This window comes from Micromys minutus, assembly GCF_963924665.1.
Source record: "Micromys minutus genome assembly, chromosome: X".
In the NCBI taxonomy this organism is placed as follows: Eukaryota; Metazoa; Chordata; class Mammalia; order Rodentia; family Muridae; genus Micromys; species Micromys minutus.
In genome coordinates this window covers 90817904-90840337 of record NC_137970.1, presented here as the reverse complement: position 1 = coordinate 90840337, position 22434 = coordinate 90817904, and the positions used below count along the sequence as shown (strand labels likewise).

The following is a 22434-nucleotide window of genomic DNA, read 5'->3' as shown; positions in this document are numbered from 1 at the left end:
ATGACTGTTATTAAATTAATGAGCCATCATCATCAGCTTAGGATACAGGTACTAAATGGCTCCATTTAACAGGAAAATATAGGCCTCAGTTCAGTGTTTTGCTCAAAATCCCAATATTCACAAGAGGTAGGATTCAAACCTAGATTTGTCCAACTCTATAGCTTACTCCCTTGAAAATGAGTCAGTGTTATACTTTTTCCCTAAAGAAATTTTGCCTGATTTCTTTGTCTTTGTGAGAAAGGCATGTCTTCTGATGGGTCAGAAAAGCACAGGCAAAAGACCTGATTTCTATAAACACTATGTTTTCTTCATTCACCCACTCCCCACATCTCTCCAGCTTCTCCTAGGCATGTTCTATCATGCTCCATTTATAGGGCAGGAAACTGAGGTTTACAGACTTGTCCAAGTCTACAGTAGTGGTTCTCAACTTTCTTAACGCCACAACCCTTTAATAGAGCTCCTCATGTTGTGATGACCCGAACCACAGCATTATTTTCATTGCTACTTCATAACTGTAATTTTGCTACTGTTATGAATCGTATTGTTAATATCTGATATACAGGATATATGATATGTGACCCCGAAAGGGTCATGCCTCACAGAACAACAGACTTATTTCAACTGGAGCTTCTGGTCCTTGTAAAACCTTCAATTCTGTTAGGGAGATTTTCATCCAATGTAGCTGAGGCTCAGTGGGAAAAAGAATAGGCTTTGTATTGTTAGAGCAGTTAACAATTTTTGAATGTAGAAAATAAAGGAGTTTATTCATCTGATCTGAACGCAAGCTCAAACATTTGGTACAGAGCTATCTATTACAAGCAATACATTTTAACAACAGATCTCTGCTATCTAGTACAGCCTGTAAGGGAGATGTTCTAAACAAGGGCTAGAAACGATAAGTGAAGTGATAGAAACAGGGGAAAGTCTAGATATGGATAAGGAAAAAAGAAGGCAACAGTGACACCATAGGCATTGTTTTTTCAGAAAATAATGAGGTTACTAAAGAGACAAAGTGTTGTATTTGCATATTTCAAGGTCCTCATTCTTTATTCCCGACCATGTGACCTTTGTGTGCCAAAGAGCAGATTCTAAAAACTGAGGGCCTGGTGTTACCTCTGCATCCTTATTTAGGTTTCCCCCTCCCCCATAAACCCACCTGTTCTAGAAAAATGGGAAGTAAGCAGAAAACGCTTTTGAGATCCATGGGAGTGGTATGGAATGAACCTGTGATCTCAGACCTGGGTAGGTGGGGAAAGGCATCCTTGGGGTTCTGGCTAGACAGCCTAGCCTAACTGATGAGCTCCAGGTCAGTGAGGGACTTTATTTCAAAAAAGAAAAACTAAACAGGTGGATGGTTTGTGAGGAGAAACAACATTTGTAGTTGTTTCCTGGCCACGACGTGAGTGCACATCCACATATATACACCACAGTCAACGAGGAAACAGTCTCTTTAGGAGTAGAGGAAAGAGTTTGATAAATTTTCATGGAGTCTGCAACTATGTACATTTCTAAACTGGAAAAACCACTTAAATTTCTAAACAACTAGAAAAAAAAGAAGGAGATTGTACTGAAAATATTATCAGGTTTTTAGAAGGCCTCTTCTTAAAGTCAAGCTCAGCTGGTCAGTGCAGGCACACTGTGTAGTGAGGCTGAAAACATGTGACCTCTCTAAGTGGAACTTTGGAAGAGTATCCCAGTGATGATAAAATCAGATGTTTAAGGGACTAAAATGAACCCCAACCTCAAAATCTAGCTCATCCTCTAAGTACTTAGATGAGGAACTGAGACTCACTGAAAACGCCTGATAAGTAATTGTGAATTCAGGTTTGCTCTCTCCCAAAATTCCTAGAGTCCTCTGTGGAGACTCAGACTTATGCATTTATTCTAAAAATACATTCTGTTGGGACTAAGGAGTTCTTGGCTCCATGAGTAAGAATGCTTGCTCCTTCTCCAGAGGATCCAATTTAAGTTCGAACCACCTCCAGGTTTGCAGCTCACAACAGTTTGTAAAGTCTAGCTTCAGGGTATCCCATGTCCTCTCTGGCCCCTATGTATGCACACTGCATGCATATATGCACACACACACATATGCACACGTAAGTATGAATAAATCTTTTAAAAATGCCACCCTCCCTCAAACCAAAAGCCATTTTCCTTTTTTGTCACGGTTTTGTCTGGAAATCATAAGAAATGTCTTTTTCTTCACCTCTCTCATCTTGTCCACAATTTCCTTTGGGGTTACAATGTTTGCTGTTGATTTATAGTCTTCTCACTGAGCCCTGTCCTCACACCACTACTCTTATCTGCAGTTAGACTTTGTAAAATTCTGTGGAGCTTGTCCTCTGTACAAAAATGTGCTATTTGCACGTGATTGAATTTATTCTTCCTAGGCTTCTGTCTCTCTCGGTGAACTCAGTGGGGCAGGTCCAGGCCCTTCCACCAGCATCTATGTGTTCTTTCTGGGCACTGTGAGGACACGGGAGACTATAGTCTCCCTTTTCATTACCCAGTCCCCGATGACTAGGGATTCTTGTGCCTAGATACCCAACAGGTTTCTGCTCTCCTACTGTGGTACTCCTTACCACTGCTCCTTGTGGTAGCATTTCTTCATGGAAAGAGCTCCACAAAGTCAGTGAGATCTTATAAAAGGCATCAGTCCTGCTGCTTTTGTGGCTTAGCACTGGTGTGCCATGAATTAGTGAATGAACGGCAAACTTTGGAAACAAACAACTTTGGAGGAGGAAACTCCATCCTGCACTTGGCTTTGTTTTTTTCCCTTCCTTTCTTCCTCTCCCTTTCCCTCTTCCTTCCTTCCTTCCTTCCTTCCTTCCTTCCTTCTGTCCTTCCTTCTTTCCTTCCGTGTGTGTGTGTGTGTGTGTGTGTGTTGTGTGTGTGTTTCAAACAGGATCTCACTGTGTAGCTCTCAATAGCCTATATATAGAGATCAGGCTAGCATAAAGATCCATGTGCCTTTGCCTCCTGAATTCTGAGATTAAAGACACTAGCCACTGTGCCTGGCTTTCTCTGAGTTAAGATTTCAGTATGCAGCTCCCACCGGCTTTGAACTTGGGTCTCCTTTTGCCTCTTTCTAGAGTGTTGGGATGGCAGATGTGTCACCATGTGTAGAGGTTTGGGATATTCTCTTTTCTCTAACTAGTTACCCTCTAACCTGGCTCAGCTCTAGGCCATATATTAAATAAGAGCCTTTCCTATTGTCTCATGCAGCCCTGGGGCCTCGGGACTGCACTGCATTTCCCAATCCATTGCTCTGCTGGCTCCTTCTGTGCCCTGCCAATACATTTCCAGGAGCTTCTCAATCCCTGAACCAAAGAAACATGAGTCAAATGTGTTGGCAAGCTTGACTCTGGACAGATTTTTCTAGATGCCCAGGACTGGTGGCTGTTATCTGCTTTTTCTGTTCGTTCTCTAGTTCATCTATGCTGACCCCTAGTGTTCACACCATCCAAAAGCAATCCGCTTAGTAAATGGTCTCTATCAGACCTTGCATGATTATTACAGCCTTCTCTGACAAGTCCCTTTTAAGTCCTGTTGCTTTCAGTGGAGTCATCTGCAACAGCACCTCTTATGCAGGCACACCCATTTTTAAAAAATGTGCTTGGTGTGTGTGTGTGTGTGTGTGTGTGTGTGTCCCTGTGTGTACCTGTATGCACATGTTGGTTGGAGAGCAACCTTGGTTGTTGTTTCTCAGGTGCTGTGTACCTTGTTTTGTGAGAACATGGTCTAAGCTAAACTCAGCTTTGTGGGAGAGGAAGAACACACTTCTCTGGCATACCCATCATCCTCACCCTTATTTTTTTGACCTCTGGGCCCTTGTATGACACATGCAGACGACGGACCTTCTAGTTCTTTGCCTCATAAATCTCTAGGGATGAAAACATCTGTCTGTTAGCTAGCTTTCCTGTACCTTGGCAAATTACCTTTTTAAAGATTTGTTTTATTATCTCTTAATTATGTGTCTGTGGGTGGGTCCATGAGTATGTATACGCCATGGCTTGTGGCTGAGGAAGTCAAAGGCTACGGTTCCCTCGGAGATAGAGGTACAGGTGGTTGTGAGCCACTCAGAGTGTGTGATAGGAATTGATTTTGGGTTCTCTTCAAGAACACTGCAGTATTATCTACCCACCCAGGACACATTTCTTTTTTAAAGTTGTACTTTTTAAATTACCTTACCAGAACGTTTCCACATAGCTTTTCCATACAAATTTCACTTTGTTTGATCCCTGGCCCCTCACTTAATCCTTCCCACCCACATTACTTCCTGACTTTACCCTCATATGTTCTATTGCTCTTTCCCCCTTAAAGCCTCCCCTCCTCACCTCTACTAACACACTGGCCTACAAAGGTCCTCTAAGTTAAAAACACTTTCCTCAGTTATAGAACATGACCTGGTAACTGTAACTTGAAATAAAACCTTTCTTCTCCAACTTACTTTTGGTCATGGTGTTTACTATAGCAACAGAGAACAAATTGGGGCAGGGTTTATTGGAGACAGTATCATTCTAAAGGCCCGGTGTTCTGAAACCTACTATGTAGTCTTGAATTCACAAGCCTCCTGCCTCTACCTCCTTCTTCCTGGGATTACAGGCATGTTTTCTCTCCCTCTCTCTCCCTCTCCCTCACTCTCTTCTCACTCTGCCTTCTTCCTCTCCCCTCTCTTCTCTTCTCTCCCCCCCTTTTTTTTCTGTCATCGGGGAACAGAACATTTTGTTTAGCATTTTGAAGTCCTAGGTCCTACTTCTAACTTCATAACTTGTATGTACTATATACTTACCACGTGAGCATGGGTAGTTACTTAGCCTTTCAGCTTCCATAACCCTAAGGAGGAGGGTGTGAGAATAAATAGCACCCACTCCACAGGAAAGGTCTGAGGATTCAGTGAGAAGGTTTTTGAGCAAAACACTTCAGTGTCAGCGCATGCTCAGTGTCCAGGAAACAGCAAACGTTCAGTATTTCTTTTGCTATTGCCTCCATAGCATCTAAAACAGAGCCAAGAACATAGTATATACACATTTACACAGAGTCTGGATGTGCTGAAGGGAGGAGGTCCTGACAACGAATATTTTGACTAGGCTGTACGGTTCAAGAGAACAGGTCGACCAGTAGTCATTTAAGGGCAAAAGAAGGCAGGAGGCTGTGCCGTGGGTGCAGTAAAGGAAGACATTTGGGTCCAGAGTGCCTTCAGATCATCCTGCTCATTCTGTGAGGTAGCAGATGCCCCCTTTCTCAGTTGGAAGAATGCCTATGGATTTAAGATCTAAAAAATTAGAGGTCCAAGTGGCTTACAAGTAATATCCCAATAAGGGAGGTTCAGGAATCTCATTTTTGGGAGGCCTTTTTATTTTTATTGGGCATGTCCCCACTGGGGATAGCAGAATCTCCTCTCCTTAGGCTAATCCCCTCACCCAGCCTTAAGATGAAGCTTATTCAGAGACCATTCAATTTCCCACCAGGCAGAACTGAGGGAACAAAGGCTATTTGTTGAGACCACAAGGTGATTTGCAGATTGTGTTTTTGGACCAATACACTGTGGGCTAAAATTTCTCAAGATGATACTAAAAAGTTTCAAATTGTTTCACAGAGGATACAGAGGATCCAGCACGGGGCCAGGTTTCTGCCTGGTTTCTCATCCTTGTTCATTGCCTCCACATCCAAGGTCCCCAGAATGGCTGGTTTCCAGCCCCTCTCTCCCCCTTCCTAGTCCCAGTTGCTGACTCTGTTCTTTGGTGTCTCTAGAATTGTAAGTGTGGGAAAGAACTGAGTCAAATCCCACAGATTTCAAGTAGTTAATGGAAATTCAGAGCCTACACCTACCCCATTTCTCTTTCCCACCCTACTTTTGTGAGAGTTTCACTTTCTCCTAACTCCTGTGTTATTAGGAACCATACAATAGCATTAATAACCATGATTAACAAACAAACAAATACCTCAGGCATGAAATGGAGAAGCCTAGTGGGGAATTTGGGCACACTGCTCTTGACACATGCTGCTAGCCATAGCCTCATTCAGATTTTCTCTCCAAGTTTCAACCACCTGTCACTAATATTATCAAATTAAAATCTGTTGGTGGTTAAATACATTTATTAGGCCCAAGTCCTCAAGGTCCAGTCATCTATCTACCTATCTGGCCTCTCAAAGTAACCCTGGAACCCACTCTATAAACAGGCAGGCCTTGAACTCATAGAAATGCTGCTGATGAGGCCTCCCAAGTATTAGGATTAAAGGAGTGTACCACCAAGCCTCGTGAGTCAGCTCTTAATTACTCTCCACTAGCAAGCTTCAACAATGCCTTTGAGGCAACACTTAACACCCACATCCTTACACAGAGGCTAACCTAAGCTTCTGAGCTCAAGCTATGCTCCTGTCTCAACCTTACGAGTGCTGGGATTACAGACATTTACCACCATGACTACCTGTATGATCTCTGATTTCTTGACAGCTGCTGACCAAAGGTCACTCTGAGCTATGAAACACTGTCTGCTCTTTTCGGCCATTCGGGTCTTTACACCATGGCAATTGGTTCTGTCACGGCCAAATAGCAAAGCATCTGTGACAGCTTCAGATCCCTGACTTCCATAGCTATTGTCTAGATCCTCATTTTCAGGGCTTATATAATTAGGTTAGGTGCACCCACACCCAAGGGGAGGGAATATATAGGGAGTAGAAAGCTTGGGATCTATTTAATAATTCTGTCTACTGCAGACCCCATGGAAAGATTTATCCTACCAAATGTTTTTTTTTTAATGTTTCAGATTTTAATTTAATGACTACATTTCTCCCTTCCCTTTCCTTTCTCCAAACCCTCTCTTATGTTGTTCCCTGCTCTCCTTAAAATTCATGACTTTCTTTTTGACTAATTGTTATGGCATGCATATGTAAATGTGTGTATATGTACATATATTCCTAAATACAATCAGTTGAGTTCATGTACTCTTTGTTACTGGACAACCAATTGGAGTGATTTTTCCCTCCTGGGGAGGTTATTGAATGGTTTTGAGAACATAAGGCTAAGCAAAGTTTTCTGAATCCTTGAACCTCAATAAGTTCATGGTGAAACAACTTTATCAACCCTGAAAGATAGGCCTTCTTTCTTTGTTTTATCTTCAAAGTATTAACAACCTTTCAGTGAGACAGGAAGAAGGGGAGGGAAGCCATGGGTTGGCCCAGGGAAGAAAACATGCATTTTTCATCTCATTCGTGTGTGTGTGTGTATGTGTGTGTGTGTGTGTGTGTGTCTCTCTGTGTGTGTGTGTGTGTGTGTGTGTGTGTTACTATGATCAAATTCAGCATTGTGCTCATGGTCCTCTGCTGAGGTACATTTCAGTCCAGCATGTATTTAGAAAATGAATCATTCATGTAATTTCATAGCTTTGCTGGGGCACACTTGCTGATGACCACTTTATATGAAGGCATCTGTACAAAAATATATGTTTTCTTTTTCCTTTACTTGTCTTGCCGGTCATTCTCATAGACCTTCATGCAAAGAAGTTCTTTACTTGAAATGTGTCTCAAATTGTTTCCATTCGTTGAAACAAGAGGGCCACTTTCTGTATAGATGCAGACCTTGTCCTCCAGTAACCTTGCTCTGTGTTCTCTTGCACCCGTCCTTACCAACCACACGAAGTGAACAGTTTGTGTGCTTGGTACCCCTGGGAGCAAGATGGGAGTACATAGGGGTGTCCTAGTCACAAAAACATGAGGGAACTTAAGGGACTAGCATTTGGAAAGATGGCATTCCAGGCTGTGTACAGTTCAGATAAAGCAAAAATAACAGTATGTTTTGGGAATGGCTCATGCTTCTAGGAGACCATAGTGTGGGTGTACAGGGGGCTTCTGGGAGACAGAGCAAGGGAACCCCAGAGTGTATAGAACGGCATTTACCTTTCAAGCAGCAGAAAGTTGGTGAGTGAGTTTAAGCAGAGCAGGGGGCAAATGTGACTGATGTGACAGTTTGGTATGAGAAGGAAAATGTAAAATATATCAATAATATTTCATAATGGTCCCGTGTTGAAATACTATTTTGTTTAAACTGAATTCAATAAAAATGTTTTCTTAAAAATTATTTCACCTGTTTTTGGGGTTGCCCTTTAAAGTGTTGTTGCCAGAGCATTTTTAATTGGGCCAGTGGCTTACAATTGTGCTTCTCAGAACATTTGCTGGGCTAGGACATTATTGTTGATAAAGAAGAGGGCCAAGGACAAAGGCCTGAACTGCTATGTTTCAAAATCAGGGCTAGGGACAATGGGCCATTAGAGGAGCCTGAGAAGGACTAGCCAATAAAAAAAGAGGAAAACTCGGGGAGTGTGCTGTTCTCAACAGAAACTGATACAAATATTTTTTAAAAGGGGGACTGGGAGGCTTAGAGGTACTTTGGGACGTCTGGCTTTAGCCAGAGCAGTTCTCCTGTGGGGACGGAGGCAGGTGGCTTGGAGCTCTCGCTGGGAAGAGCACAGAGGTCTGAGTGAAGCCACAGAAAGAGTAAGTAGGAAAAAATGCTTAGATGTTTATGTTAACAAGACCTAGAAATATGGGGAGGTAACAGGAATGGATTTGCAGCGAAGGGGAGGTCTTTTCCTTTTATTGTGATGGCCGGTGTGGTGAGGAGGAGAGAGATGTTCCACCTGTCCAGCCAGATTGCGTGGTTCCTGGTGGTGATGCCGCAGGACATTCAGGATGGGTTGGAGGAAATGAGGTGTGTATTCAAGAAAAATTTCAGACTGAACTCTCGGGTTAAACAGAATTGCTTCTCATAGTGGTCCTGAGGGGCAGAGGTGTCAAAACACCCCCTTTCCTTTGTTTTCCCTTTATCTTTCGTAAATTTGGGTGCTGGGAAGTCCTGCCATATTCACAAAGATGGCCACAAGTGTCACAGTGATTCTCCATCCATCACTCCTGCCAACACCCTCTCCCCACAGCTCTAGGCAAGACATCCTGTGAATCCATGAACTTGTCTATTATTAGGATTACTGTATTTTTTAAAGAGATGATGCCTACCTTTATTGGGCAATTGCAATTGTATGTCTTTTCTTGAATAGTTTAAGGATAAAGGATAAGTAGCAAGGTGTAATGGTATTTTTGTATCCTATATATCAAAGGACTCATCTTTCCCTCGTTTGTTTTGGATTTTTTTAGTGATGTACCATGGCTGAGTCTTTAAGTGAAGTGTCTAGCAGTATGGAAGGTTTGGAAGTCACAGAAGAGGGTAAGTCACCCAATGAAACCTTAATGACTAGAACCAGATTTACTGTGTACCGCTATCAGGAAAAAGAACTCAGTCTTACAGGAAAAAAAAAAAAGACTATTAGAAAGGGAAAGGGGGGAGGTCTTAAGGGAGGGATGAGGTAGGAAAAAAACCATCTAATAGAAATCATGTGACATGAAAACAAAGTGGAGGCTGCTAGGCCTAGAGAGAATAAAGAGGGCGGGAGGAGCATTAGAGGGGAGGAGCTGAAAGATCTGAAACCTTTGGAGAAGTTTCTATTCGCTGAGGTATTTCTGTTTATTCAGAAAGAATAACCAGAACTGAACCACAGTGTCATGGATTCCATTACAGCTTCAATGCAGACAGATTCAACCAAGGGAGGGATGTGTAATGAGGAGTAAAGGGGATAGAAACAAGAAGCCTCCACAGGCATCTAAATTCAGATTCTGAAAGGCCTCCTATGCGTGACTGCAGGAAGGCGACCATGATGTGGGTGTGGGGAAGAGGTGTTGAGGAATGGAGGAGAGTGCTGGGAGTGGAAAGGGTGGGGACAATTGGGTGGCGAGATGAAATGGGAGGAGAATTAACAACTAAAATGCCATTGAAACCGCCATAATGAAACCTGATACTTTGTATGCTAATTAAAAATAAAAATATTAGATTAAAATAAGTCTCATTTGCAAACCTTCCTCAAATGTGCACTCATTAGCTAAGTTGTTTATCTATCTATGGGAGCTAGCTGAACCTGAATGGAATGATAAAAACAGATAAGTTGTAACTTACAAAAACTGATTATGTTTTTCTTTTTTGTTATTAGTGTATATTAATTATACAAAATAATTGGTTTTATTGTGAAGCTTTTATATATGCATGTAACTTAATTTTAATATGGTCCATGCCCATTACCTTTTCTCTTTGCAAAGCACATTCAGAGGAGGAACTATGGGACACAGTAAGAGTTGACTCTGAAGACAGAACCAGATGTAACAGTTAATTGGCTTGGATTTTTTTTTCATTTATCTGTTGCGTTTTCTTCAGTTGTGTATGAGTCAAAAGACTGTCTATCTAGAAAGGTGGAGCATAGAAACTCCTTCTGGCTTCCTGTAGGCCTGAGGTCACTGACTATGTGACGTATGGGATACTGAGCTCCGTGGAGCCTTGAGGACCCTTCATCTTTAGTTAGCATGGTCTCAGAGTTATCAGACACCCTAGAATATTTAGGAAACGGTATATGGATGAATGAGTGAATGAACGAACAAATGAGTGAGTACTGCAATGACTCCTCACCAAAGCAGACCTAGTTACGCCATCAACTGACTGAGGCTGATGCCTAGGAGAAGCAGCAGTGCAGAAGTCTTGGAAGGGTGGGGAGAGGGAAATGCTTTTGATCTATAGAACTAGTGCTGACCAGATAATAAAATGGCCATTTGGAGATGGAAGGGAAGAAAAGATACACGTGTGTGTGTGTGTGTGTGTGTGTGTGTGTGTGTTTCTTAAATAGCAAGGCAAAATAACAAGGTCGTCGTTTTATATTATGCATTTTAAAGCTAAGTTCAACCAAGATGGAATTGATTGTCCATGTGCATGATGTTATAAGCAAACACAGGAAACAGTAGCAACACTTTTTTCACTGGATTTAGCTGGGATTTCTTCTGGAGGCTGTTTCGTGTCATGTGACACGTTTATTCTGGTCTTTGTTGTGTAATGATGTTGAAAGTTGCTTGTTGTTTGGAAATTGGATTGAACACAGAAATCAAAGGCTTTGTTAGAGAAAGCCAGATAGCTGTCAGCATCTGCGGTCAGCTATGTGCTCAATGGCTACAACAGCGACACCTTGTGGTGACCTGAGTTATAGTTGTATAGGTGACGTAATTATTGCTGGACATAAAGGTGAGTTTTTACTCCTATCTACCTAACTACCTTTGTATTTTCAGTGGCTTCTGAACACTAGTATTTTGTGGCTCATATTCTGGTAATTTAAAAGCAACCCTTGCAAAAAGAAAACTCAAAAGGTGTATTTATAATACCCAAATATCTAGCCAACATCTTTATAATTTATTTTATTTATTGATATTCCAGTTGTTGCCCCCCCTCACTCCCCCTACCACAGTTCCTCATCCCATTCCTCCTTCCCCTTGCCTCAGAGAGGGTGCTCTCCCCATCACCAGGCCTTTCCTTTCCCTGGGGCTTCAAAGCTCTTGAGAATCAAGTGCATCGTGTCCCACTAAGTCCAGACCAGGCTGTCTTCTGCTCTATGTATGCAGGGGGCCTCGGACCAGCCCGTGTATGCTCCTGGTTGGTGTCTCAGTCTCTAAGAGCTCCCTGGGGTCTGAGTTAGTTGAGAATGCTGGTCTTCCTATGGGGTCACTCTTCCCTTTTAGCTTCTTCAATCCTTCCGCTAATGCAACCATAGGGGTCCCTGACCTCAGTCCAATGGTTGGTGTAAGCATCTGCTTCTGTCTCGATCAGCTGCTAGTAGTGGCTTTCAGAAGACAGTCATGTCAAGCTCCTGTCTATAAGCACATCATAGCATAGTAGTGTCAGGCCTTGGTATCCTGCTATGAGATGGATCCCAAGTTGGGCTGGTCATTGGACCTTCATTTTGTCCCTGCAGTTCTTTTAGACAAGAACAATTCTGGGTCAGGAAGTTTGACTGTGAGTTAGTAACCCTGTCCCTCCACTTGAGGTCCTGTTTGTCTACTGGAGGTGGATGGTGGACTCTTCAAGTTCCCTTTCCCCAATGTTAGGCATTTTGGCTAAGGTCACCCCAGAATACCTAGGATACAACAAGCAGAAATGCCCAAGTGAAGAGGTTTCAACCCCACTTAGAAGAGGGGAGGAAATAATTACAGGAGGCAGAAGGAGGGGGGATCTGGGAAGGAGATGGGGAAGAGAAAGGGGGAACAAGATCAGATAGGGGGGAGAGGACAGGAGAGAAGCCCAGAGGGCCAAGAGAATAGATGGGAATAAGAGGTGGAGGGACCCTCTGGAATGTACCAGAGACCTGGGAGGGGAGACAGTCTCTGGCCAACATCTTTGATTGTATTAGGATTTCGAAAGTGTATTTGGCAACTGGTTACTATCTAAGATGTCGTCCTATTTCTAAGCCACTGCTTAGGATCAGCGAGCATCCCACACACCACGTTTGCCAGTTTGGTTTCTTTGTGCTGTCCCAAATCCCTGCTAGCAAAGCTGTGCAAATGCCATACTCCTACAGCAACTAGCACCCAGTGGTACAATGGAAAGGTTCCTTATCTATTAGTGCCCAGAGTGGAAAGAGATGTGATGTGCATTATCTAAATAAAGTATTTTGAATCTTTCTGGGAAAGTTGTTTCTTCCCTTCAAAGAATGACAGATGAGGGAAAATCCCAAATCTGTGCATACTGGGAATGCTAGCACACGAGCCATCTTGTTAATTTAGGAGGACAAAGTGTGTGTCAGTGTGATTTTTGTCTGCTCCTGTCATGAGTATGTTTGGCAAATGTGGTTTCACAGCCTTACCAGATTTTTGATGAACAAAACTCTATACAGCTTCACAGATTTAAGAAGTTAGAAGATAAAACATTTGGTAATGAAGGCCCAGAATACTAGCACTTGGAAGCGGAGGCAGGAGGATGAAGAGTTTGAGGCCAGCCTGATCCACACAGTTAGACCTGAGACTCTGTCCCTGGTTTTTTGTTTGTTTGTGTGGTTGGTTAGTTAGTTGCCTTTTTCCCCCTTTGAAAAGAAAAGCCCTCACAACTTTGATTTTCATTTTAAAAACTAGAAACTTAAATAAGAACAGCTAACCTGGGTGGTGGCACAGGCTAGCAATGCCAGCAGCACCCAGCGTATGTAGAGACAACTGTGAGTTCCAGGCCAACCTGGGCTACAGTATGAGACCTTAGTTTTTAAACTACCACAATTTCCAAGATTCAAAGAAAACATTCTTTTTAAAAGCTAAAAGAGAAAGCCTAGTCTACAGTGGGAGCCTAGAGGACTCGGGTATAGTCAAACCTGAGGTGGTAACGTAGGCCTACACTACCAAACTCCAGATGTGGCGGGAGAAAGATCAAAAGTTTGAGGATAGCCTGGGCTAAGGAGTAAGACTCAGGTTTTTGTTCTCCTTTTTAAAAACCACCACAAATTCTTAGATTAAAAAAATTAAAAGTAAAAGATAAGGTCAGGCCTGGGGGGATGTTTCACAGACTTGCTAAACCTGCACTCTGGGTGTGGAGGTAAGAGAATCCCAATTCTGAGGGCAGCCTAGGCTACAGAGTGAGACCCTGCTGTTTTTAATCTCCACAATGTCCTCAACTTAAAACATTTAAAAGGTTTAGACGATGGTCAAGCCTGGGGTGGTGGCTCAGGCCTCTGATTCCAGCCCCAAATGTGTGGAAGGCAGAACCTGGGCTACATAGAGATGCCTTTTTTAGAAAAGAAACGCATACAATTCCCTAGACTAAAAAAAAAAACTTAAAACATGAAATGAGAAGGTTAAGGTGGCCCAGGCCTGTGATATCAGCTCTTAAGGTGTGAGGGAAGAAGAGTCAAGTGGATGAAGCTAGCCTAGGCTGCATATTGGGACCTTAAAAAAAAAACCCTCACGATTTCATAGCTTTAAAAAAATGAGAAGGTTAAAAGAGAAGGAAGGCGCTGCTTGAGTTGGTGGCAGAGTTTTACAGATGTAAGAAATTAGAAGTTTAAAAGACAATGCAGAGGCAGTGGTTTGGAAGCAGAGGATTGAAAGTTTGAGGCCTGTTTTTTTTTATTTTTTTATTTTTATTTTTTATTTTTATTTTTTTTACCCTTAGAGTTTATTGGATTTATAGAATTAAAACATGAAAAGACAAAGCCAGGTCCGGTGGTGGCCCAAGCCTGCAGTAACAGCACTAAGGAGCGGAGACAGGAGGGTAGAGAGGTTTGGACAGCTTGGGCTACAGGGGTTTCTTCTGGTTTGTTTCGTTTCATTTTTAATCCCTACACTCTCCTAGATTTAAGCAATTAAAAGGTTAAAAAAGAAGGCCAGATGCAGGGCGGTAACCCACACTTGCTACACCACCACTCTGGCTGCACAGGCAAGAACCCTGGGCTACAGAAGAAGAACCTGCCTTCCCCTCGGTTTCCTAGATTTAAGCATTTAAAAGAATAAAGCTAAGGCCATACAGGGCGGGGGGTGAATTTCACAGGCCTGTAATATCAGGATTGAGGAGTCTGAGGCAGTTGAATCAGAATTTTAAAGACTAGCTGGTCTATATAGAGACAACCCGAGCCTTCCCTCCAGTAAACTCAAAAGAAAATAGAAAAATAGAAATTGTACAGGGATGAGGGCCCCCAAATAAGATGCCCATGAGCTTTCTCAGTCATCAAAATTGACAAGCAAGTGGGTATCTTAAGAGTTTAGCCTGAACTGAGGCTGCCTTATGACCCCAAGCTATGGCCTGTTCTGCTACTTCCCACTGCAATTCAGATGCGTGCCTACTGGGTTTCTAAGGGTATCACAAACAAGGGAATAGTGTGATGGGTTCCAGAGGTGAAATCTGCAAAGCACCTGGGATCACCAGCCTCTTCTCACCACTACAGCTTCGTCTCTCTTCTCCCTTTACTTGGTCCATCACACTTGACCTCATGTCCATTTCTTGATTCCAGGAAAGAAGAAATCTAAGTTTAAAGCCTTTAAGAGCTTTTTTGGCAAGAAGAAAAAGAAAGAACCAGAAGAAGTCCCTGAAGGAGCAGTGCTGAAGCCAAGGTTTTCCAGCAGCAGTGTTAATGTGTCATCTTTGCAGCCAGTTCTGGAAATGCAAGTGATGGAGCACAAGTAAGCCCAGATGGGGTCAGAGGCTGGGGCTGAGACTGCATACAGAACAGGCACAAGCAAGTAGAACAATCGGACTCCAGGTTTACTGCTCATGAGGAACTTGTGGCCCGCTTCATAACATCAGGGTGGTCCACCAGGAGTTTAGTCGTTTGGCCTAGTTTGCTTGCCTCACCCCTAGATTGCAGATCTGGATAATAAAATCTCAAGAAGAGGAGCATTTTAGCACGCAAGAGCGTAAGCCTAAAATCTTTTGTTGCTGCAAAAGCACATAATAGCAAGCTAGTAGCTCCATCCATCTTTCATTCCCCCTCAGGCTTACAGATATATGAGGAAGGTTGTTTCTCAGCCACTCACCCACTCACACCCATTCACATCCATTTTCCTAGGAATTTCATAAAGTCATTGTTTCTGGTGGCTGAGTAGTACTCCATTGTGTAAATGTACCACAGTTTTTGTATCCATTCATCTACTGAAGGACATCTGGGTTCTTTCCAGCTTCTGGCTATTATAAATAAGGCTGCTATAAACATTGTGGTGCATGTGTCTTTGTTGTATGTTGGAGCGTCTCTGGGTTATATGCCCAGAAGTGGAATAGCTGGATCTTCAGGTAGTACTATGTCCAATTTTCTGAGGAACCTCCAGACTGATTTCCAGAGTGGTTGTACCAGCTTACAACCCCACCAACAGTGGAGAAGTGTTCCTCTTTCTCCCCATCCTCGCCAGCATCTGCTGTCATCTGAGTTTTGGATCTTGGCCATTCTGACTGGTGTGAGGTGGAATCTCAGGGTTGTTTTGATTTGCATTTCCCTGATGACTAGGGATGCCGAGCACTTCCTTAGATGCTTCTCAGCTTAACTTCTTACTCCAAAATGGTCCACTAACTACTGTATTTGACGCATTGAGAAATGTTGAGAGACACCCAAAGTAGGTGAGAAGGAAGAGAGAGTTTTGTAAGGAGAGTTAAATAAAGTGTAATGTAGGAGCCTGAAGATCACTCCTGGCTTTTGTTCCTTGCTTAATATACTAGGGCAAAAGCCTTAGAGAATGGCACTTAGGTGTTTGGAAGTGAGTTGAGGTTTGCATTGCTCTGCACAGACAACATGACAAGGCAACTCTTATAAAAGACTGCATTTAGTTGGAGCTGGCTTACAGGTTCTGAGGTTCAGTCCATTATCATCATGGCAGGAAGCGTGGCAGCATCCAGGCAGGCATGGCACTGGAGGCGTTGACAGTTCTACATCTTGCTTGTTCTGAAGAATGGCTTTTCCACACTGTGCAGAGTTTCAAAGCCTCCACAATGACATACTTCGGTCTACACTTATGAGGCCACACCTCTTAACAGTACCATTCTATAAGGGCCAAGCATATTCAAACAAATATTATTATGTTTCTGAGTATATAAACCCATACGGGATTGCAAGTCACAATTTCAAAACTAGGGCTTTGCAGTCACCATTCCAGCATGCATGGAGGAGGGGACCATGAGGTCCCCAAATGAAGAGCGATTGGCAGTTGATAGCTACTAAAAAGTCTCAGTTTTCTTAAGAGATGTGGCCTTTGGTAGGTTAACTGTCTCCCAATGGATGGCCCCACACTTTTGTATATATTGGAAACACTAATTGGAGTTTAAAAAGGGGCCATGAAAAGGAGATGGAGAAGTGGGAAAGAATAGCAGTTGAAAGGCAGAGGGAGTAAATACTATTTGGTTATTGAATCTCAAGTAGTCAACCCTGAAAACATACATAACAGGAAATGGTCTCAGCAAATTATGTTTTTATTCTTATTCATATATTTATTTATATATAAAACAATAGTAATTAAAGAAAAGGGCCATGAATTTGAGACGGAGTGGATATGGGAGGGGTTACTGGGAAGATGGAGAAAGGGGAAATGATGTAGTTAAATTTTAACAAAAGAGAAACTAAATGAAAGAATAAAGTATATTCTATTAAATCCTCAAAGAATAAAATAAATATGTAAATCTAAAAAAGAATAGATTTGTTTGTAATCACAAAGTAAAAAAGAAAAAAGAAATGGTGCTTAAAGCAAACCATCATGGATCAGTGACAAGGGAAGCAGTGGGGGCTATAGGACCAGCAAGTGCCCTTTTGTGAGGCTCTCAGGATCAAGAGATGGCAGCAAGTTTATATAACAAGGATTAGAATGAACTCCCTTGGAGGCAACTTGAGATACAGCAAAATAGAGGGAGCAAGGGAGCACTAGCCTGCTGGTGCTCTCTTCCTGACTTCCCTCCTACTCCTTCGTTTCGTACGCAAGGATTCCCATCTTTCCCTATTTTCATTGCCATGCATTCACACTTGCATGTCAAATGGCCGAAAAACATATTCCCGAGTCCCCAAGAGTGTCTTTCATGCCATTCGCTGTTCTTTTGTTTCTAACATTTCTCCAAATTGCTTCAAAACACACCTGAGATCAACCTGGTCCTTGCTTCAGAAAATAGGATAGAAGTAACCTTAAGGTCTTGCGAACAAAGTGAAAAAAACAACTAGGAAAAAGCCTGTTTGATGGCTCAGTGAGGAAAGCTGCTTGCTGCTAAGCTTGCAACCTGAGTTTCATTCTAGGGACCTACATGGGGAAAGGAGTGAACTCACTCCCCAAAGTTGTTCTCTCTGAAGAGAACATGTGGACAAGCGTGCACACATGCACAGACAGACAGGCAGGTAGGCAGACAGACAGACACACACGATAAATAAATAAATAAATAAATAAATAAATAAATAAATAAATAAGTAAATAAATACATACATACATACATACATACATACATAATGTAAAAATTAAAAAATAGTATCTGGGCAGATCCTTGATTACTTCAAACAAAATTTAAATAAAACCACTCAAGGGAGATTTAAAAAAAATTACTATTTATTTTCTGTTTGTGAGTACACTGTAGCTGTCTTCAGACACACCAGAAGAGGGTGTCAGATCCCATTACAGATGGTTGTGAGCCACCATGTGGTTGCTGGGATTTGAACTCAGGACCTATGGAAGAGCAGTCAGTGCTCTTAACCGCTGAGTCATCTCTCCAGCCCCGAAAGATTTTTAATAACCGTTCCATTTCTCAAGATTATCACTATGGAGTTGTGTTTTATATGGACAAATTGTATGATGACTAAGCCATCTCAGTAGAATCTGCATGTAAAACACACAAACGATTTAATTATTTTTCATTTTGGAGATTATGATATAATTTCTTCATTTCCGTGTTCTCTCTCCAAGTCTTCCCATATACCTCTCATTGCTTTTTATGGTGACTATGAACCACAACAAAGACAAGCACAAATAATTTTAAAACAATAACATTAATCCAAGGCACAAGGCAGAAAATGAAAATCCCTCTCATTTCTTTAGGACCCTGCCTCAGGGGGACTAATCACTAATAGTCTGACAGATACCTCCCAGCCATTTTCTATTTATGTATGTGGTGTGTGTGTGTGCGTGTGTTATACTGGCTTTTTTTGATCCTCACCCTCCATCTCAGAGATGGCTTTCTGTGTTAGCACACATACATTTCTGCATTCTTCTGAGCTCTCTTTAGTATCTATGTCATGAGCATACTTTATCTTTCAATTCTTTTTTTAAATTAAAAAAATTATTAGATACTCTCTGTATTTACATTTCAAATGTTATCTGTCCTTCAATTTTTAATCCCTTGCACTGCTTTTACAAGACTTTTCTTTTCCACTGTAGGCCCAAGAGTGCCATGGGAGTCAAGGCCATATCCCATGACAGCATCTTCTGTTCAGATCCTGAGCCTGAAAAAGCACCAAGCAAGCAACACTCCTCTCCAGAGCCCCAGAGGAGCAGATCACTGAAGGTAACAATGAATTTGACCTCATTCTGATCAGACACTATTCTTCTATCCTGCCCCCACCCAAAAGAGGAAGGAATTTGATCCTGCCTAACTAATTCTTCCTCATATGACTATCTTAAATCTCAAATAATATAAGTAGGCATTTAACTATGCAACACGGCAGACACATAGTATTGGCTGCTATGTGTATTTGTTTGACACATATAAGGATACCATTATTATTTTGATAGTGGACAGTTTACTATTCATGTGGTAGCATGCCAACCCCCCAAGCTTTTCTCTTTCTCCACAGAGATCTCCTATTTCCAGAACTTTGCCTAGAGTCACAGAAAGTAGTGCCCTTGGAGCTTTGAGTGGATCTGGGGGTCACTATTCTTCCAGCAGTGGAGTCTGGGCCCTAGGCTTCAAATTTACTGAGGTAATACCATGGGAATATGTGTAACATGGTCGAGCATTTGAAACCTCAAAGCTTGCCCCAAGTGACACACTTCCACCAAAAAAAGCCATACACACTTCAACAAGAGCATGCCCCCTAATAGTGCTGCTCCCTAGGGGCCTATGGAAACCATTTTCATTCAAACCACCATGTTTTACTCCCTGGACCCCAGAGGCTTGTAGCTATAACATAGTCCAACTTCAGAAGTCCCCATAGTCGGTCACAGTATCATCAATGTTTGAAAGTCCGAAGTTCAAAGTCTCTTCTGAGATTCATGCAATCTCTTAACCGTAATCCTCAGTAAAAATAAAAAAGAAGCAGATCATATACTTCCAACATATAATGTCGTAAGATATACATTACTGTTTCAAAACAAATGTCAAACTCTTCATCTCCATGTCTGATACCTAAGCAGTTTTCAGATCTCCAACTTCTTTCAACTTTGTTGAGTCCAACACACTTCTTTCTGTTGGGCTGGCTCCACTTCCTGTTAGCAGCTTTCCTCAGCAGGTATGTCTTGACTCTGGTATCTCTAACACCTTAGGATCACTGAGGCAATCCAGGCTTCTTCACCTTCACCCCTTCACACAATGGCCTCTCTAGGCCTCCATGGAGGGACACCCTCACACGTACCTGGCCTCATTGGATTCCTTAGTCTTGGAGGGAGATTCTATCACCCCTTCCTTCTCTCCTTGAGACTAAAGACAGAACCATGTGGCCAAAGCTGCCAAGTTCTGCTGCTTCCTGGAGATGGAACATGACCCCTTCTTTCAATTACATATTCACCAGTGTCTTAGTCAGGGTTTCTATTCCTGCACAAAACATCATGACCAAGAAGCAAGTTAGGGAGGAAAGGGTTTATTCAGCTTACACTTCTATATCGCTGTTCATCACCAAAGGAAGTCAGGACTGGAACTCAAGCAGCTCAGAAAGCAGGAGCTGATGCAGAGGCCATGGAGGGATGTCACTTACTGGCTTGCTTCCCCGGCTTGCTCAGCCTACTTTCTTCTAGAACTCAGGTCTACCAGCCCAGGGATGGCACCACCCACAATGGGCTGCCTCCCCCCACCCCCATCACTAGTTGAGAAAATGCCTTACAGCTGGATCTCATGAAGGCATTTTCTCAACTGAGGCTCCTTTGTCTGTGATAACTCCAGCTTGTGTCAAGTTGACACAAAACCAGCCAGTAAAACCAGCTTTCTGTTTTTGATGTTTTCCTTCACTGCCTAAGCAGGGCTGTCCTGGAACTTGCTCAATAGACCAGGCTAGCCTTGAACTCAGACCCCACTAGCCTCTGCCTTCTGAGTTCTGGGATCCAAGGTGTGCACCACCACACCTAGCCCTAAGTTTTTCTTTAATTTCTTTTCATTTTTCTTTAATTCATTTTTACATGTTGGAAGCTTAGCTGAGCGGAGTTTTGCTCAGAGGTCACCACTCCCTTTATTCCACTTAGAATCAGGCTTTTCTTTAATCTGTTTTTACTTTCTAGCACTCCCTTCCTCCAACTGTACACTTTGTATTTTTCCTTGCCCAGCTTGCTCCTTTTCAGTATAACTGCACAAGACTGGCCTCCAATAATCATGGGACACAGGGACTGCTAGGTTGTTTGGAAATGTCCTGTGCCAAAGCAGTTAATCCATAACTCTTCAATTAAGCCTCAGGCAGACTCTTTGAACAAGGGCAAAATGCAGCCACAGTCTTCCTCAAAATATCAAAAGAATGATTTCTAAGCAACATACTAATAATAGTCTTCTCTGAAGCCTCTAAACCAGGACTTACAGTTCAAATCATACCCTGTACCACTGTCTTCCATGCATCTGTGAAGAGACACTATGGCCAAAGCAACTCTTATAAAGGAAAAGATTTAATCAGGACTAGCTTACAGTTTCAGAGGTTTAGTACATTTTCACACTGGTGGGAAGCATGGTAGGCAGACATGGTGCTGGATGAGCTGAGAGTTCTACATTTGGATTGGCAGGCAGCAGGAAGAGACACTAGGCCTCTGCATCGGCTCCTGTTTCCTGACCAGCTTGAGTTCCAGTCCTGACTTCCTTTGGTGATAAACAGCAATGTGGAAGTGTAAGCTGAATAAACCCTTTTCTCCCCAACTTCCTTCCCTGCAAAACATGCTCAGGGACAGCAGAGGGCGCTGTGTTAGGTATTTTTCTATTGCTGTGATAAAGAACCTAATGAAAAGCAACATGGGGGAGTTTATTTCATCTTGTACTTCTAAGTAAACAGTCCATCACTGAGGGAAATCAGGGCAGGAACTCTAGGCAGGAACGGAAGTAGAGGGCACAGAGGAACAATTGGTTACTGGCTTGCTTTTCATGGCTTGCTCAGTCAGCTTGCTTTCTTATTCTACTCCCACCACCCTGACTAGGGGTGGCCCCACCCACAGTGGGCTGGGCTCTTCTGTATCAATTAGCAATCAAGAAAATTTCCCACAGAGTTGTCTACAGGCAATCTGATGAAGGATTTTCTTAATTGAGGCTTCTCTTTCCAGATAACTAACTTATACTTTTGTGTGTGTGTGTGTGGGGGGGGGGTTCCAGCACACACCTTTAATCCTGGCACAAGGGAGGCAGAGGCAAGTCTCTGTGAATTCGAGGCCAGCTTAGTGCTTGAGTTCTAGGACAGCTGGGGCTACACAAAGAAGGCTTGTCTTGAAAAAGAAAGAAAGAAAGAAAAAAGCAAACTAAGATAGGTGATAACAGGTCATCAATAACCAGGTTAAATTTTTGGCAGAAAACTCCATTTCACTGCCAAGATGACAGCACTAAATGAAGGCTAATTGATGGCAAGAGTCCCAGATGCCAGGGTGGCTGGCTGGCACTTACCTGTAATATAAGCATTTAGGACACCAAGTCAGGAGATTATAGGTTCAAGACTTGCCTTTTCTACATAGTGAATTCCAGGATACGCTGGGATATAGATGGAGGCTCTGTCTAAAAACAGCACACACAATGAGCAGAGAAAAATGAATCAAGGGTTCTGGTATCCAGAAATAAAGAATTGCCCAGTGCCTGGGTCCCTTGATAGGTTGGAGTCCTTTTATGAAATTAAAAAATTAATATATTTGTAGGGGTATGTGCACATTAGTGCAGGAGCCACCAGAGGCCAGAGGTGTTGAGTCCTTTTGGAA

At 42.5% G+C, this 22434-nt stretch overlaps 1 protein-coding gene across 1 annotated transcript in view; it reads left to right on the top strand.

The window, feature by feature from the left end:
• Positions 1-9159: 9159 nt before the first annotated feature.
• KIAA1210 overlaps positions 9160-22434 on the top strand; it is a gene marked incomplete at both ends in the record, with an annotated part of 38896 nt that continues 25621 nt past the window's right edge. The window contains 3 exons of the mRNA XM_080910185.1: positions 9160-9220; positions 14850-15018; positions 18730-18856. Coding sequence (XP_080766311.1) covers positions 9160-9220; positions 14850-15018; positions 18730-18856 — 357 coding nt within the window. The remainder of the gene's footprint in view (positions 9221-14849; positions 15019-18729; positions 18857-22434) is intronic.